Source organism: Symphodus melops (assembly GCF_947650265.1).
Source record: "Symphodus melops genome assembly, chromosome: 17".
Classification (NCBI taxonomy): Eukaryota; Metazoa; Chordata; class Actinopteri; order Labriformes; family Labridae; genus Symphodus; species Symphodus melops.
This window is the reverse complement of record NC_136707.1, coordinates 5,369,734-5,385,006: the sequence shown is the minus strand read 5'-3', so window position 1 is coordinate 5,385,006 and position 15,273 is coordinate 5,369,734. Positions and strand designations below refer to the sequence as shown.

General features: G+C 38.5%; 2 protein-coding genes across 3 annotated transcripts; both read right to left on the bottom strand.

Moving 5' to 3' along the window:
• Positions 1-481: 481 nt before the first annotated feature.
• Positions 482-4,494, bottom strand: LOC306838167 (nuclear body protein SP140-like protein). The gene is made up of 8 exons (XM_079366183.1): positions 4,214-4,494; positions 3,808-3,947; positions 2,637-2,705; positions 2,385-2,509; positions 1,993-2,110; positions 1,827-1,901; positions 1,446-1,589; positions 482-1,344 (listed from the first exon to the last, which is right to left on the bottom strand). The coding sequence occupies exons 1-8, from the start codon at positions 4,308-4,310 to the stop codon at positions 1,246-1,248; spliced, it is 867 nt and encodes a 288-aa protein (XP_079222309.1). The 5' UTR covers positions 4,311-4,494; the 3' UTR covers positions 482-1,245.
• A 3,045-nt stretch (positions 4,495-7,539) lies between these two features.
• Positions 7,540-15,265, bottom strand: LOC306838156 (uncharacterized protein). Of its 2 annotated transcripts, none has more exons than XM_079366170.1 (18): positions 15,116-15,265; positions 15,034-15,078; positions 14,649-14,823; positions 13,802-13,976; positions 13,291-13,509; positions 13,086-13,205; positions 12,590-12,723; positions 12,010-12,054; positions 11,878-11,917; positions 11,655-11,738; positions 11,235-11,348; positions 10,829-10,968; positions 9,698-9,766; positions 9,446-9,570; positions 9,054-9,171; positions 8,888-8,962; positions 8,507-8,650; positions 7,540-8,402 (listed from the first exon to the last, which is right to left on the bottom strand). In XM_079366170.1, exons 3-18 carry the CDS (start codon positions 14,790-14,792, stop codon positions 8,304-8,306), a joined length of 1,845 nt encoding a protein of 614 aa, XP_079222296.1. In that variant the 5' UTR covers positions 14,793-14,823; positions 15,034-15,078; positions 15,116-15,265; the 3' UTR covers positions 7,540-8,303. The 2 variants fall into 2 exon arrangements, with proteins under 2 accessions (XP_079222296.1, XP_079222297.1); XM_079366171.1 differs by having other exon boundaries at positions 11,878-11,908; positions 15,116-15,264.
• Between the last annotated feature and the right edge of the window lie 8 nt (positions 15,266-15,273).

The following is a 15,273-nucleotide window of genomic DNA, read 5'->3' as shown; positions in this document are numbered from 1 at the left end:
AAGTAAGTTTTTCCAAATATGCTAACGTTATGCTACAAGTGAACTTCACCGCGGTCGGTTGATTTTGATGTCACGACCGTTATGCGTTGTCGACCTATTCAGCAGTTTTGACAAGCTAGCAAAACCGTAGCCTAATACGTTTTTTATTGAACTAACATTTACAAGAGAAATGAAAAACACAAATAGAGGCTATAAGGATGATTAGTGAGAGAGTTCCTGGCCTGATAACGTTTAATGTCTCCAAGACAACCACTTTAGTCTCATTTAGCGACTTGTTAGCAACCAATGTTTTGAGTTTGTCAAAACTGTGTGTGAGAGTCTCAATGTAGTGACATATACAAATCAATGTGTTGCATACAGCTCCCAAACATTACATAGTCAGCCAAACGAGTCCCCCCCCCCCCCCAACATGAAAACACTTTCACCAGACTGCTACTGACATAAGTCTACATTTACCACCAAACTCCCGTTAGAAGACTGCAGAGAGGTAACAACTTTATTTTTCCACATGCAATATAAGAAGCAATACTCCCAAGTCCTGTTATCAAGTTTTATTTTGTAAAAAGTGCACACAGTCAAATAGTTGTTTTTAAATGATTAGAAAACATGGAATTAACAGTAATAGAACATGGAAAGAAATGACTGAAAACAGACAAACAACAGATCATGTTCTATAGTAAGTCATCTGTGTAAAAAGTTTTGGATGCTTTAAATGAAAGGTGCATTTGAGAATGTCAATACTAACTCCTTATGTAGCAAGAAAGATGAAAATACTCCACATTCATATTTGCACCTAATAAATTAAAATGACAATAAAATGAGGAACAAAGTTTATGCCTGGTCTTCAAAAAAATCATATTTTAGTCCAACATCATTTCAGTTAAAGGCATGTACCTCAGAGGTGTGAACTCCAGTCACATGACTTGGACTGGAGTCTGACTTGAGAATAAGATAATCCTTTATTCATCTCGCAAGCAGAGAAATTTACAGTGTTACAGCAGCAAAGCAGGATAGCAGAAGAAAATCACAGATTTGATGACTTGAATAATTTGATGACTTTGGACTCAACTTTGGATTTAATACTTACTTTTAACCTGCAAACCAATGCTTTTGTCCCACCTCTGCTGTACCTTATCTCTTTGTAAATTAAGGTTTAATTAAAAAACTATAAAAACAATTAGGCTGTAACTCTCCATCATGATCTATTTCTCTCCCAGTAACTGAGTGAGAACTGAACACTGTTGCTCAGTCTTTACTCTCTTCACGTATGTTGAACACCCTCTCGAGTTCACTGTCAAATAACTCCTTCAATTTGTTGCTCATGGTCCGAAAATCCTCATTGTTCTGTAAGAAAACATAACAGTACCTGTCAATGTTTATATAAAAAAAAAGACATCTTTGGAATTGATAGTGTTAGCAAGGATTTGAAGAATGCGTTTGCTTACTTGGTTGTAAACAACACTGTTGGTAAATATGAGCTCAATGTCAGACACAAACTCCCCGACAATTTGGTAAAGATTGTTCTGGAGTTTGTCAGTGACTTTTCCAATCCACATGGGCGTTTGAATGACGGTGGAGTAGTCCTTCAACTGTGGGTGCAAAGCAAAAATGTACAACGAACTCAAGACTCACAAAACCCTCAGCTTCAAGTTCAAGTTTGCATTAATGTCAGACGTCCAATTACAAAAAACCTTACAGAAGTGTAATTCCTCTCGTCTCCAGGTTAATAGTGCTTCTTATTTGATATACATTAAATTACAATTGTCTCTGTTTAATAGGCGGATCACCAAAAATTGTATTGTTAAAGGAAAATACAGAAGACTTACGTAGTTGTTTGGATTCATAACAAAATGTTGTTCCTTATCAGCACTGGACAGAAACATGAGAAGGTACTGGCACCTCTGTTGATGGCGGGGCAAAAAAGAATAATGCCAAAAAAGACCAAAAAATTGATATGAGATATAACAGAAAGGGTCATTAAGCCTGCTGTACCTTCATGTGCTGTGATATCTGTCGGGACATTGCTGCTTCCCGTTCCACTTCTTCCCAGAACATCCACTTCTGAGCTGTTCTGAATTCACAGAAGGTACACATCCAGCGACTATTGTCCCTGCTCACAGAAACACACACATTTGTCACAAGTCAGACAATTATCAATTTTAAAGGTCCAACCTGTAAGATATCTACTGAATGAAATGATAAAATGATCTTACTATATGATCAGACATTAAGGAAACATGCTATGGTGAACTGCTGAATTTTTCACAAAGGTAGCGTTGATGGGATAACTTGCATTAGTGTGAATTGTGTTGATCACATGACATCAGAATCAGTTTTATTGGCCAGGTATGTTTAAAACGTAATCCATGATAAACTTCTCTCACCCTACAATGACGTCAGGAGGGAGGTGACATTTCTGATGGAAAGAGCGAGGGCATATATCACACACCACCAACTCTCCTTCTTCCTCTTTACAGACGGAACACTCGTCATCGTTCTTCTGATTCTCCTGCAAGGTAAAACACAACAGCAGCTCTGTTTACTTCACATCACCGATGCTGCTATCAGTTTATTGTGCAGAACAAAAGTGGACGTAGCAGGGAAAAGTGCAGCTTGAAGCGGATCCAGGAACTTACCCTGTCTTCAGGCTTTGGCTTGCACAGTGAGCAGTCGCAATTCACTGTGTGAATTGCCAAGATTTTTTCCTGAAAAACAGAAAATAACAGTTTCTTTCAGGTGCATTAGATTGGACAAACACGTTCCCTCTCTCTGAAACCTGCATCATGAACTGTACGTACACTGCATGAACTCACACTGGGGACTGGGAACTTTTTCAGGGAGTGAGAGCTTTTTCAAAAAGGTTGACTTTAGGTTCTGTGGGCTGTTTTTTCACGAGAGATATTCATGACAAGTTGACTAAATAATCAAACGATGCATCCCCTTTCTCGTCAGCACCTGAATAACCAATCTGTAAAATGAACAAGTGTATTTTTTTTCATTTAGACCCTCAATGCTATTAAAATGTTGTCTAAGCTGCAATGCTGTGACTTCCCACGAGATGGAGCTGTAGCTCTGGTTAATATTCCTGCATTTTCTGTTTTTAATGCCCGCAGATGATGTCTCATAGGAGCAGCGCAGGTAAACCGGCAAATAAACACTCGACGAGAGCAACAGGTGACTCAATTTCAGCACCCGCATGTAGACGCTAACTTGCATGTCGGACTGAAGGCTGGTGTCACTAACAGTGCTAAAGTTACCCCTTAATCAATCTCATATTGAAGATTTTAATTAACTGTCTCATATGGTAGTCAAATAAGTTGCACACAATGTGGTTTTGGATATTGCCGAGCCATATTAAAGGTCTAATATTTGACATTTTTACATAAAATTGTCTAAATTCATTCAAAATTGAAAACATTTTTTAAAAATTATTTTATTGAGTGCTTTCCCTAAATCTCACACTTATAAAGCCAGATAAAATCCTTCACTTTATAGTTGGAATGTCCAGCCATGATTGCTATATAGCGGCCGCCAAAACAGTGCTGCCTTGATGTACACTTTACGTTTATCGTTGCCATGGAAACATCGGAGGGCGGAGGGAAAGGTGGATAGCAAAGTGAAGTGGTGGTAGAACTTACTGTGCATGTTGTTGATTTTTTTTTAATTTTACCTTTAAACTACTCTGCGTGTGTGAGTTTAGATTACTACAGGGAAATCAGTCACGAGCAACATCCCTAAAAAAAGTCCCTCTTCAGTAGGGATTTCAGGACTGGACTGGACTTTAATGACAACACAGACTGCCATTACCTCTATGAGGACACTGAGTGGATTTCCTTCCCACATGATGTCTCTCCTCCACGAGGAATCGGTCTGATGTGACGCCCACGTCACAAACTCCATCGGGGTCATCCAGCTTGTCTCGGTCCGAATACTTTTCCCACAATGCCCTGGTGGAGAGAATGTGTTCAGAAGAGGAAAATTGAGCTGAGCCTAGATGGCTAATACAAAAAAACTTTACAGATATTTAATGGGATAAGGCTGATCCACGGACGTGTGCAATTCAGAAAGATATTGTCTATTGAACCCAAACTTAAGCTTTCACAACTGAATGAAGAGTCTGAAACCATTGGATGGATAAAGAATTACATCCACAGTTTTGTTCATAAGTTTAAAAAAGGAACAAGTAGTCGAGGGTTCATCCAGTTTGAGTTACCTGATGCAAATCGTTTTACATGTAAGGTGGCGGTTTCAGTCCCACATGTAACGTTGAACACCCTCATAATGTCCGGCTGCTGCTCCGCTGGTTCCATCTGCTGCTCTTCCTCATCTGTAAAAGACACATTAAAATGGGGGTGCAGATGGCCTAGCAGTTAGGTGGCGCCCCATGCACCAAGGCTATAGTCCTCAAAGCAGGCAGCCTGGGTTAAATTCCAACCTGTGGCTTTTTTCCCCGCATGTCATTCCCGCTCTATCCTGATTTTCTACTCTATCCACAGTCCTATCAAATGAAGGCAAAAAGCCCTCAAAAAAACAAACATATACTAACAAAAATAAAAGCAGTAGACAGTTAGACATTGACTTTATGTTGATGGTTTCCTCCATGACTGGACGTATTATACTGTTATTTTTACAGAACCATGCGTAACAAAAGGGCGACTTACAGAATTGTACTTTTTTGGACTTCTTCCTCTTATTTGGGGTTAGCAGAGATGAGGAAGCAGACGGCTCCTCCTCACCATCCCGCAAACGTTTCCTCTTCTTTTTTACAGAGACTTGGGTTTCCTCTTCATCCTCATCTTTTGACATTTCCCTCCTTTTCCCATCGACTGGCTCTTCCTTTTTCATTCTCTCAGGCAGTTGAGTGACATCACGGAAAGATCCTGCAATGGTTTTATTGTTGATGGATATTAGGAAATATGAAGTTGCAACAAACAATGGCAGTGGATATCAGATTTCTGCAGTTCGATATGAGCTGCATTGTTGTTAGCAGGCTAATGGTAGCAGTAGTTTGCTCGTAGCCGCATGCCGTATGTACATTTACACCATCTGAGGGTGACCTAAAAACACTTACATGACATTCAAATAAGCAATTACTACAGTATGTATAATCTTAACAAGCAGAATGACTGTTTAAGGCAAATTACGAGCACTGAACAAAATAGTTTCTTACCATCCATGAGGCTGTTGCGAAGTTGTCGCAGGTGAGGATACTGGTTCATGATGGTGTCCTTGAAGACGCAGCTCCAAAAGAGTTTAATGTGCTGCGATCGATTTTTCTCCAACCAGTTGAGAAGATCATAACAGGCTTTCTTTAGTTTATCTTTGCTCTTCATGCGAGTTATTTTCTGCACACACACAAAAGTAGGAAAAGGCTTAGAGTAGAGAATTTGAGCCAATGTCAAGATCACAATACATGTTTTGGTTACTTTAATGATATGTACAAATATTAGTTTTTCCCCGATAATTTACAAGATATCAGTGTAACTTATAATTCCCCATGGCCTTTACTCTTTACACAAAAAAAAAAAGAAAGACCATTGTGTTATTCCAAGTTAACTTTGTCATCAGTTATTGGAATGAATCTCTCCAATCATTACATGGCTGTTTTAAATATTGATGAAGAGAAAAAATAGTTTTGTCTCACTTCACAATCAGTGGAAATCTTTAGTTTAACTTGAGTTACCAAACCTGGTTTGACTCATTTCGAAAAAGACTACAGAGTTAGCCTTACTATGGTGACTGATCTAAGGAAATCATTTTCAAACCCAATATTTTGTGTCAAATTATTAATTTCATAAGTAGGCTTAACCATGAAAAAAGTTTGTTTGTTTTTTAAATTATTTAAAATAAACAATTACTGGCAGTATTACTACTCATTGAATGATATTCCCAAACAGCACATGATCAATACAGGTGTGTTACGATTTGCACATGTCCTGTTATGTAATCACAAAGGCCTACTGAACAGTCTGGCTCCTCCCGCTTTTCATTCAAGCGCGCAATTCAGTGCTTTACCTTGTGGCTGTCCTCAGGGATCAAGTTATGATCCATGAGCTGGTTTATGAAGACGGTCGGGCTCTCATAGCAGGACATTTCTGTTTTATGACAGTGAAAAAACTGCAGCAGTTCCTCTGACTCCATGAAATCCAGTGGGTCCATTGTTGTGTCACCCAGTTCACCTTCCAATCCACTTTAGCCCACACAAAAATATGTTAAAGAAAGTTTCAAACTACTTCAATATTTACTTTTATAAAATTCAGAATCAACAATTTTATTCAGGTTTAAGACCTGGTGAAAGTATAATATCAAAGTTTGACTGTACCGCTTCAGAAATCAAAAGAAAGAGTGGGTTGCATATTTGGTAAACCTTTCCACATCCGTGTGCATCTCCTTCCTGCAAAACCAGTCTTAGTTCCTCTCTGCCCTTTCCCACCTAATGACGTTTGGAAAGTGAAACCACGTTCATTTACATACATGCTGTGATGTCACTGAATTTGTGTTTGCCGCATGTGCGCATGCGTGATAATAAAAACAGGTCTCCGTCAAGAGCTCCGACCAAAGAAGCAGGTGTACTGTGTTTTCTTCCCTAACTAAATAAGCTAGTGATAGCTTGCCATCTCTGATGACTGTAACCACGCAAGACTGCTGCAAGGATGTCTAATGCTACAGTTTAGATGTAATCAAACGGTGGTGTTCTGCATCTGATCATATTCGATTTATCCTGTATCAGTTTTTGTAAAGTTTAGAATATTATATGTTAAGTTATTAATTTAGTCGAAAACCGTTTTCTGTTGAATACAGGTATGGAGAGGTGTTTTCTTTTTGTATCTTAATATATATAACTTGTTAATTGCTTAATGAAGCAGCTGTGATTGATATATTAATGTCAGTGATTAATGTTACAAATGTGAATTTATATGCCGAATGGATTTTCCTGTGTATACACACACACACACACACACACACACACATATATACATATATATATATATATATATATATAAAGGTTTTCCGGCTTCATATGATTAATTTTGCTGCTTTAAAGTATAATATATTGAAGTAAGTTTTTCCAAATATGCTAACGTTATGCTACAAGTGAACTTCACCGCGGTCGGTTGATTTTGATGTCACGACCGTTATGCGTTGTCGACCTATTCAGCAGTTTTGACAAGCTAGCAAAACCGTAGCCTAATACGTTTTTTATTGAACTAACATTTACAAGAGAAATGAAAAACACAAATAGAGGCTATAAGGATGATTAGTGAGAGAGTTCCTGGCCTGATAACGTTTAATGTCTCCAAGACAACCACTTTAGTCTCATTTAGCGACTTGTTAGCAACCAATGTTTTGAGTTTGTCAAAACTGTGTGTGAGAGTCTCAATGTAGTGACATATACAAATCAATGTGTTGCATACAGCTCCCAAACATTACATAAAGTCAGCCAAACGAGTCCCCCCCCCCCCCAACATGAAAACACTTTCACCAGACTGCTACTGACATAAGTCTACATTTACCACCAAACTCCCGTTAGAAGACTGCAGAGAGGTAACAACTTTATTTTTCCACATGCAATATAAGAAGCAATACTCCCAAGTCCTGTTATCAAGTTTTATTTTGTAAAAAGTGCACACAGTCAAATAGTTGTTTTTAAATGATTAGAAAACATGGAATTAACAGTAATAGAACATGGAAAGAAATGACTGAAAACAGACAAACAACAGATCATGTTCTATAGTAAGTCATCTGTGTAAAAAGTTTTGGATGCTTTAAATGAAAGGTGCATTTGAGAATGTCAATACTAACTCCTTATGTAGCAAGAAAGATGAAAATACTCCACATTCATATTTGCACCTAATAAATTAAAATGACAATAAAATGAGGAACAAAGTTTATGCCTGGTCTTCAAAAAAATCATATTTTAGTCCAACATCATTTCAGTTAAAGGCATGTACCTCAGAGGTGTGAACTCCAGTCACATGACTTGGACTGGAGTCTGACTTGAGAATAAGATAATCCTTTATTCATCTCGCAAGCAGAGAAATTTACAGTGTTACAGCAGCAAAGCAGGATAGCAGAAGAAAATCACAGATTTGATGACTTGAATAATTTGATGACTTTGGACTCAACTTTGGATTTAATACTTACTTTTAACCTGCAAACCAATGCTTTTGTCCCACCTCTGCTGTACCTTATCTCTTTGTAAATTAAGGTTTAATTAAAAAACTATAAAAACAATTAGGCTGTAACTCTCCATCATGATCTATTTCTCTCCCAGTAACTGAGTGAGAACTGAACACTGTTGCTCAGTCTTTACTCTCTTCACGTATGTTGAACACCCTCTCGAGTTCACTGTCAAATAACTCCTTCAATTTGTTGCTCATGGTCCGAAAATCCTCATTGTTCTGTAAGAAAACATAACAGTACCTGTCACTGTTTATATAAAAAAAAAAGACATCTTTGATATTGATTGAGTGTTAGCAAGGATTTCAAGAATGCGTTTGCTTACTTGGTTGTAAACAACACTGTTGGTAAATATGAGCTCAATGTCAGACACAAACTCCCCGACAGTTTGGTAAAGATTGTTCTGGAGTTTGTCAGTGACTTTTCCAATCCACATGGGCGTTTGAATGACGGTGGAGTAGTCCTTCAACTGTGGGTGCAAAGCAAAAATGTACAACGAACTCAAGACTCACAAAACCCTCAGCTTCAAGTTCAAGTTTGCATTAATGTCAGACGTCCAATTACAAAAAACCTTACAGAAGTGTAATTCCTCTCGTCTCCAGGTTAATAGTGCTTCTTATTTGATATACATTAAATTACAATTGTCTCTGTTTAATAGGCGGATCACCAAAAGGTGTATGGTTAAAGGAAAATACAGAAGACTTACGTAGTTGTTTGGATTCATAACAAAATGTTGTTCCTTATCAGCACTGGACAGAAACATGAGAAGGTACTGGCACCTCTGTTGATGGCGGGGCAAAAAAGAATAATGTCAAAAAAGACCAAAAACTTGATATGAGATATAACAGAAAGGGTCATTAAGCCTGCTGTACCTTCATGTGCTGTGATATCTGTCGGGACATTGCTGCTTCCCGTTCCACTTCTTCCCAGAACATCCACTTCTGAGCTGTTCTGAATTCACAGAAGGTACACATCCAGCGACTATTGTCCCTGCTCACAGAAACACACACATTTGTCACAAGTCAGACAATTATCAATTTTAAAGGTCCAACCTGTAAGATATCTACTGAATGAAATGATAAAATAATCTTACTATATGATCAGACATTAAGGAAACATGCTAGGGTGAACTGGTGAATTTTTCACAAAGGTAGCGTTGATGGGATAACTTGCAGTAGTGTGAATTGTGTTGATCACATGACATCAGAATCAGTTTTATTGGCCAGGTATGTTTAAAACATAATCCATGATAAACTTCTCTCACCCTACAATGACGTCAGGAGGGAGGTGACATTTCTGATGGAAAGAGCGAGGGCATATATCACACACCACCAACTCTCCTTCTTCCTCTTTACAGACGGAACACTCGTCATCGTTCTTCTGATTCTCCTGCAAGGTAAAACACAACAGCAGCTCTGTTTACTTCACATCACCGATGCTGCTATCAGTTTATTGTGCAGAACAAAAGTGGACGTAGCAGGGAAAAGTGCAGCTTGAAGCGGATCCAGGAACTTACCCTGTCTTCAGGCTTTGGCTTGCACAGTGAGCAGTCGCAATTAACTGTGTGAATTGCCAAGATTTTTTCCTGAAAAACAGAAAATAACAGTTTCTTTCAGGTGCATTAGATTGGACAAACACGTTCCCTCTCTCTGAAACCTGCATCATGAACCGTACGTACACTGCATGAACTCACACTGGGGACTGGGAACTTTTTCAGGGAGTGAGAGCTTTTTCAAAAAGGTTGACTTTAGGTTCTGTGGGCTGTTTTTTCACGAGAGATATTCATGACAAGTTGACTAAATAATCAAACGTTGCATCCCCTTTCTCGTCAGCACCTGAATAACCAATCTGTAAAATGAACAAGTGTATTTTTTTTCATTTAGACCCTCAATGCTATTAAAATGTTGTCTAAGGTTAATATTCCTGCATTTTCTGTTTTTAATGCCCGCAGATGATGTCTCATAGGAGCAGCGCAGGTAAACCGGCAAATAAACACTCGACGAGAGCAACAGGTGACTCAATTTCAGCACCCGCATGTAGACGCTAACTTGCATGTAGGACTGAAGGCTGGTGTCGCTAACAGTGCTAAAGTTACCCCTTAATCAATCTCATATTGAAGATTTTAATTAACTGTCTCATATGGTAGTCAAATAAGTTGCACACAATGTGGTTTTGGATATTGCCGAGCCATATTAAAGGTCTAATATTTGACATTTTTACATAAAATTGTCTAAATTCATTCAAAATTGAAAACATTTTTTAAAAATTATTTTATTGAGTGCTTTCCCTAAATCTCACACTTATAAAGCCAGATAAAATCCTTCACTTTATAGTTGGAATGTCCAGCCATGATTGCTATATAGCGGCCGCCAAAACAGTGCTGCCTTGATGTACACTTCACGTTTATCGTTGCCATGGAAACATCGGAGGGTGGAGGGAAAGGTGGATAGCAAAGTGAAGTGGTGGTAGAACTTATTGTGCATGTTGTTGATTTTTTTTTTTATTTTACCTTTAAACTACTCTGTGTGTGTGAGTTTAGATTACTACAGGGAAATCAGTCACGAGCAACATCCCTAAAAAAAAGTCCCTCTTCAGTAGGGATTTCAGGACTGGACTGGACTTTAATGACAACACAGTCTGCCATTACCTCTATGAGGACACTGAGTGGATTTCCTTCCCACATGATGTCTCTCCTCCACGAGGAATCGGTCTGATGTGACGCCCATGTCACAAACTCCATCGGGGTCATCCAGCTTGTCTCGGTCCGAATACTTTTCCCACAATGCCCTGGTGGAGAGAATGTGTTCAGAAGAGGAAAATTGAGCTGAGCCTAGATGGCTAATACAAAAAAACTTTACAGATATTTAATGGGATAAGGCTGATCCACGGACGTGTGCAATTCAGAAAAATATTGTCTATTGAACCCAAACTTAAGCTTTCACAACTGAATGAAGAGTCTGAAACCATTGAATGGATAAAGAATTACATCCACAGTTTTGTTCATAAGTTTAAAAAAGGAACAAGTAGTCGAGGGTTCATCCAGTTTGAGTTACCTGATGCAAATCGTTTTACATGTAAGGTGGCAGTTTCAGTCCCACATGTAACGTTGAACACCCTCATAATGTCCGGCTGCTGCTCCGCTGGTTCCATCTGCTGCTCTTCCTCATCTGTAAAAGACACATTAAAATGGGGGTGCAGATGGCCTAGCAGTTAGGTGGCGCCCCATGCACCAAGGCTATAGTCCTCAAAGCAGGCAGCCTGGGTTAAATTCCAACCTGTGGCTTTTTTTTCATGTCATTCCCGCTCTATCCTGATTTTCTACTCTATCCACAGTCCTATCAAATGAAGGCAAAACGCCCTCAAATAAATCTCTAAAAAAACGTATACTAACAAAAATAAAAGCAGTAGACAGTTAGACATTGACTTTATGTTGATGGTTTCCTCCATGACTCCCCCTTTGTAGAAAACAGCACCTGAGGTATTTGAGTTTTGGCTTGAAGAACCCTGCTCTTCCTCTTCCTCATCTTCATCCTCATCTTCATCCTCATCTTCACACACTAAGAAATGAGAAGGTGATGATCTATTTTAAATTCAGTTGTATGGATGAAAGGATGAACAGAGGATAGAAAGAGATTGGTGAAAGAGCAGTAGATTTTGATCGACTTAAAGAGAGACAGACTGGTTGACTGAACAAACCTGTGATTAAATCAGAGGGAAACAGCAACGTCTTGGCCGACTGACAGAAAAAGAAGAACAAAGAGTAGATTTTAAAAAATCACTGAAAATTAAACAAAGTCGTTTGTATTTTTGATTTATTATGGTGCATACCGTTTGACCCTTCACTGTAAAGCTCGCTGACTTCAGGTGACCTTCCTGCAGGAAAAACAAAATACTGTAAAGTTTCAAATAGAGGCCCCCGCCAATTTAAGGCTCATTCTCTTTGACTAGCCTGGTGAAAAAAAGAAAAACTTGTGCTTGTTTTAGAGATGGAAATGAACATTAACATCATGAAAACAAAGATATTTTAGACAGTACATATTAAAGAGAGGGTTGTCTCTCTCTCCTCACTCTGATGGGGCGTTTTACAAAAAAAGATCTAATTAGTGATTTGTAATTTAGTTTGTGCCTCCAATATCCTCATTATGTACACCTTTATTTATTTTTCTGGTGTAATTTACTATTTTATATTATTTTCCATCTATGTTGTTCACAAGTTTTGTTTGAAAATATTAACAGTATAACACGAATTGGCACTTGTCCTAAATAAAAGGCAGGGTCATGTCCTAGACTGAACTCAATCAAAGGCCGGGCCAGATTTAAAGTTTTATGGTAAACTCATTTTAAAGTGATTCCACAATTTGATTCCACTTAAGTTAAAAAAAAAAAAAGATATATATCTCAAACAAACCTTTATAAGTGTTCCAAGGCTCACGTTTCCACATCGAATGCTCATCTTCCAGTTTATCTGGTTCTTCTTCCCTGCAAAGCTCTCAAACTGAGGAGGAGTGAACCACTCTTTGCCCACTGCAATGCACCTCTCCCCTGAGAAAACAGGAACGGGTCAATGCCAAAAACATCCACTGGGACATCAATGTCTTTCTTTCCTACATCATAACTTTTTTTTATTTAAAAAGCACTTTTGTTGAATGCAAGTTACACAGTGCTTATAAAAGAGGCAATGTAATAACAGAAAACAAACAATCAAACACAAACGGACGATCAAGTCAGTCAATTAAACAAACAGATTTCAAGATCAATACCATAATTACATGCAATCAAATCTGATGTAAGATCCAATTTTACGTTCTTTTATCCACAGTGTTTTTGTCCTTCTCTTTAGATAAAAATACATTAATAGAATTTCTGTCTCTTTGTCTCCAATAGGTACTCTACTGTAGACTCACCTTTCGCCAGTCTGTCTCTGTTCAGCATCCCCTCCTTCTCTCCACAGGTCACAGGTATCTGACACTTATAGATGGGCCAGGTCCAAATCTCACCTTTCTCTCCCTTCTTCAGGGGAGAAGCTGGAAGATCAAAACGCTTCATTCAAACTTGGATGTATTATACTGTTATTTTTACAGTACCATGCGTAACAAAAGGGCGACTTACAGAATTGTACTTTTTTGGACTTCACCCTCTTATTTGGGGTTAGCAGAGATGAGGAAGCAGACGGCTCCTCCTCATCATCCCGCAAACGTTTCCTCTTCTTTTTTACCGAGACTTGGGTTTCCTCTTCCTCCTCATCTTCTGACATTTCCCTCCTTTTCCCATCGACTGGCTCTTCCTTTTTCGTTCTCTCAGGCAGTTGAGTGTCGTCACGGAAAGATCCTGCAATGGTTTTATTGTTGATGGATATTAGAAAATATGAAGTTGTAACAAACAATGGTAGTGGAAATCAGATTTCTGCAGTTCGATATGAGCTGCACTGTCGTGTTAGCAGGCTAATGTTAGCAGTAGTTTGCTCGTAGCTGCATGCCGTATGTACATTTACACCATCTGAGGGTGACCTAAAAACACTTACATGACATTCAAATAAGCAATGACTACAGTATGTATAACCTTAACAAGCAGAATGACTGTTTAAGGCAAATTACGAGCACTGAACAAAATAGTTTCTTACCATCCCTGAGGCTGTTGCGAAGTTGTCGCAGGTGAGGATACTGGTTCATGATGGTGTCCTTGAAGACGCAGCTCCAAAAGAGTTTAATGTGCTGCGATCGATTTTTCTCCAACCAGTTGAGAAGATCATAACAGGCTTTCTTTAGTTTATCTTTGCTCTTCATGCGAGTTACTTTCTGCACACACACAAAAGTAGGAAAAGGCTTAGAGTAGAGAATTTGAGCCAATGTCAAGATCACAATACATGTTTTGGTTACTTTAATGATATGTACAAATATTAGTTTTTCCCCGATAATTTACAAGATGTCAGTGTAACTTATAATTCCCCATGGCCTTTACTCTTTAAACACTAAAAAAAGAAAGACCATTGTGTTATTCCAAGTTAAATTTGTCATCAGTTATTGGAATGAATCTCTCCAATCATTACATGGCTGTTTTAAATATTGATGAAGAGAAAAAATTGTTTTGTCTCACTTCACAATCAGTGGAAATCTTTAGTTTAACTTGAGTTACCAAACCTGGTTTGACTCATTTCGAAAAAGACTACAGAGTTAGCCTTACTATGGTGACTGATCTAAGGAAATCATTTTCAAACCCAATATTTTGTGTCAAATTATTAATTTCATAAGTACGCCTAGCCATGAAAAAAGTTTGTTTGTTTTTTAAAATTATTTAAAATAAACACAATTACTGGCAGCATTACTACTTATTGAATGATATTCTCAAACAGCACATCATCAATACAAGTGTGTTACGATTTGCACACGTCCTGTTATGTAATCACAAAGGCCTACTGAACAGTCTGGCTCCTCCCGCTTTTCATTCAAGCGCGCAATTCAGTGCTTTACCTTGTGGCTGTCCTCAGGGATCAAGTTATGATCCATGAGCTGGTTTATGAAGACGGTCGGGCTCTCATAGCAGGACATTTCTGTTTTATGACAGTGAAAAAATTGCAGCAGTTCCTCTGACTCCATGAAATCCAGTGGGTCCATTGTTGTGTCACCCAGTTCACCTTCCAATCCACTTTAGCCCACACAAAAAAAAGATGTTAAAGAAAGTTTCAAACTACTTCAATATTTACTTTTATAAAATTCAGAATTCTGCATTGAAAAGTAAGCTATGAAGACGATTCCCCTGCATCTATCGTCATGCATTTATTAATTCATTCCGCATCAACAATTCTGTTCGGGTTTAAGACCTGATGAAAGTACAAAAATCAAAGTTTGACTGTACCGCTTCAGAAATCAAAAGAAAGAGTGGGTTGCATATTTGGTAATCCTTTCCACATCCGAGTGCATCTCCTTCCTGCAAAAACAAGTCTTAGTTCCTCCCTGCTCTTTCCCCCCGAATGACGTTTGGAAAGTGAAACCAAAGTTGTCTCGACGCAGTTGTTGTTATTTTCAGCAGGTGGCGCCAGTCATCAACACCACAGTTATCTGTAAAATCCTTCTCATCTGTCCGGTCACGCGCGCG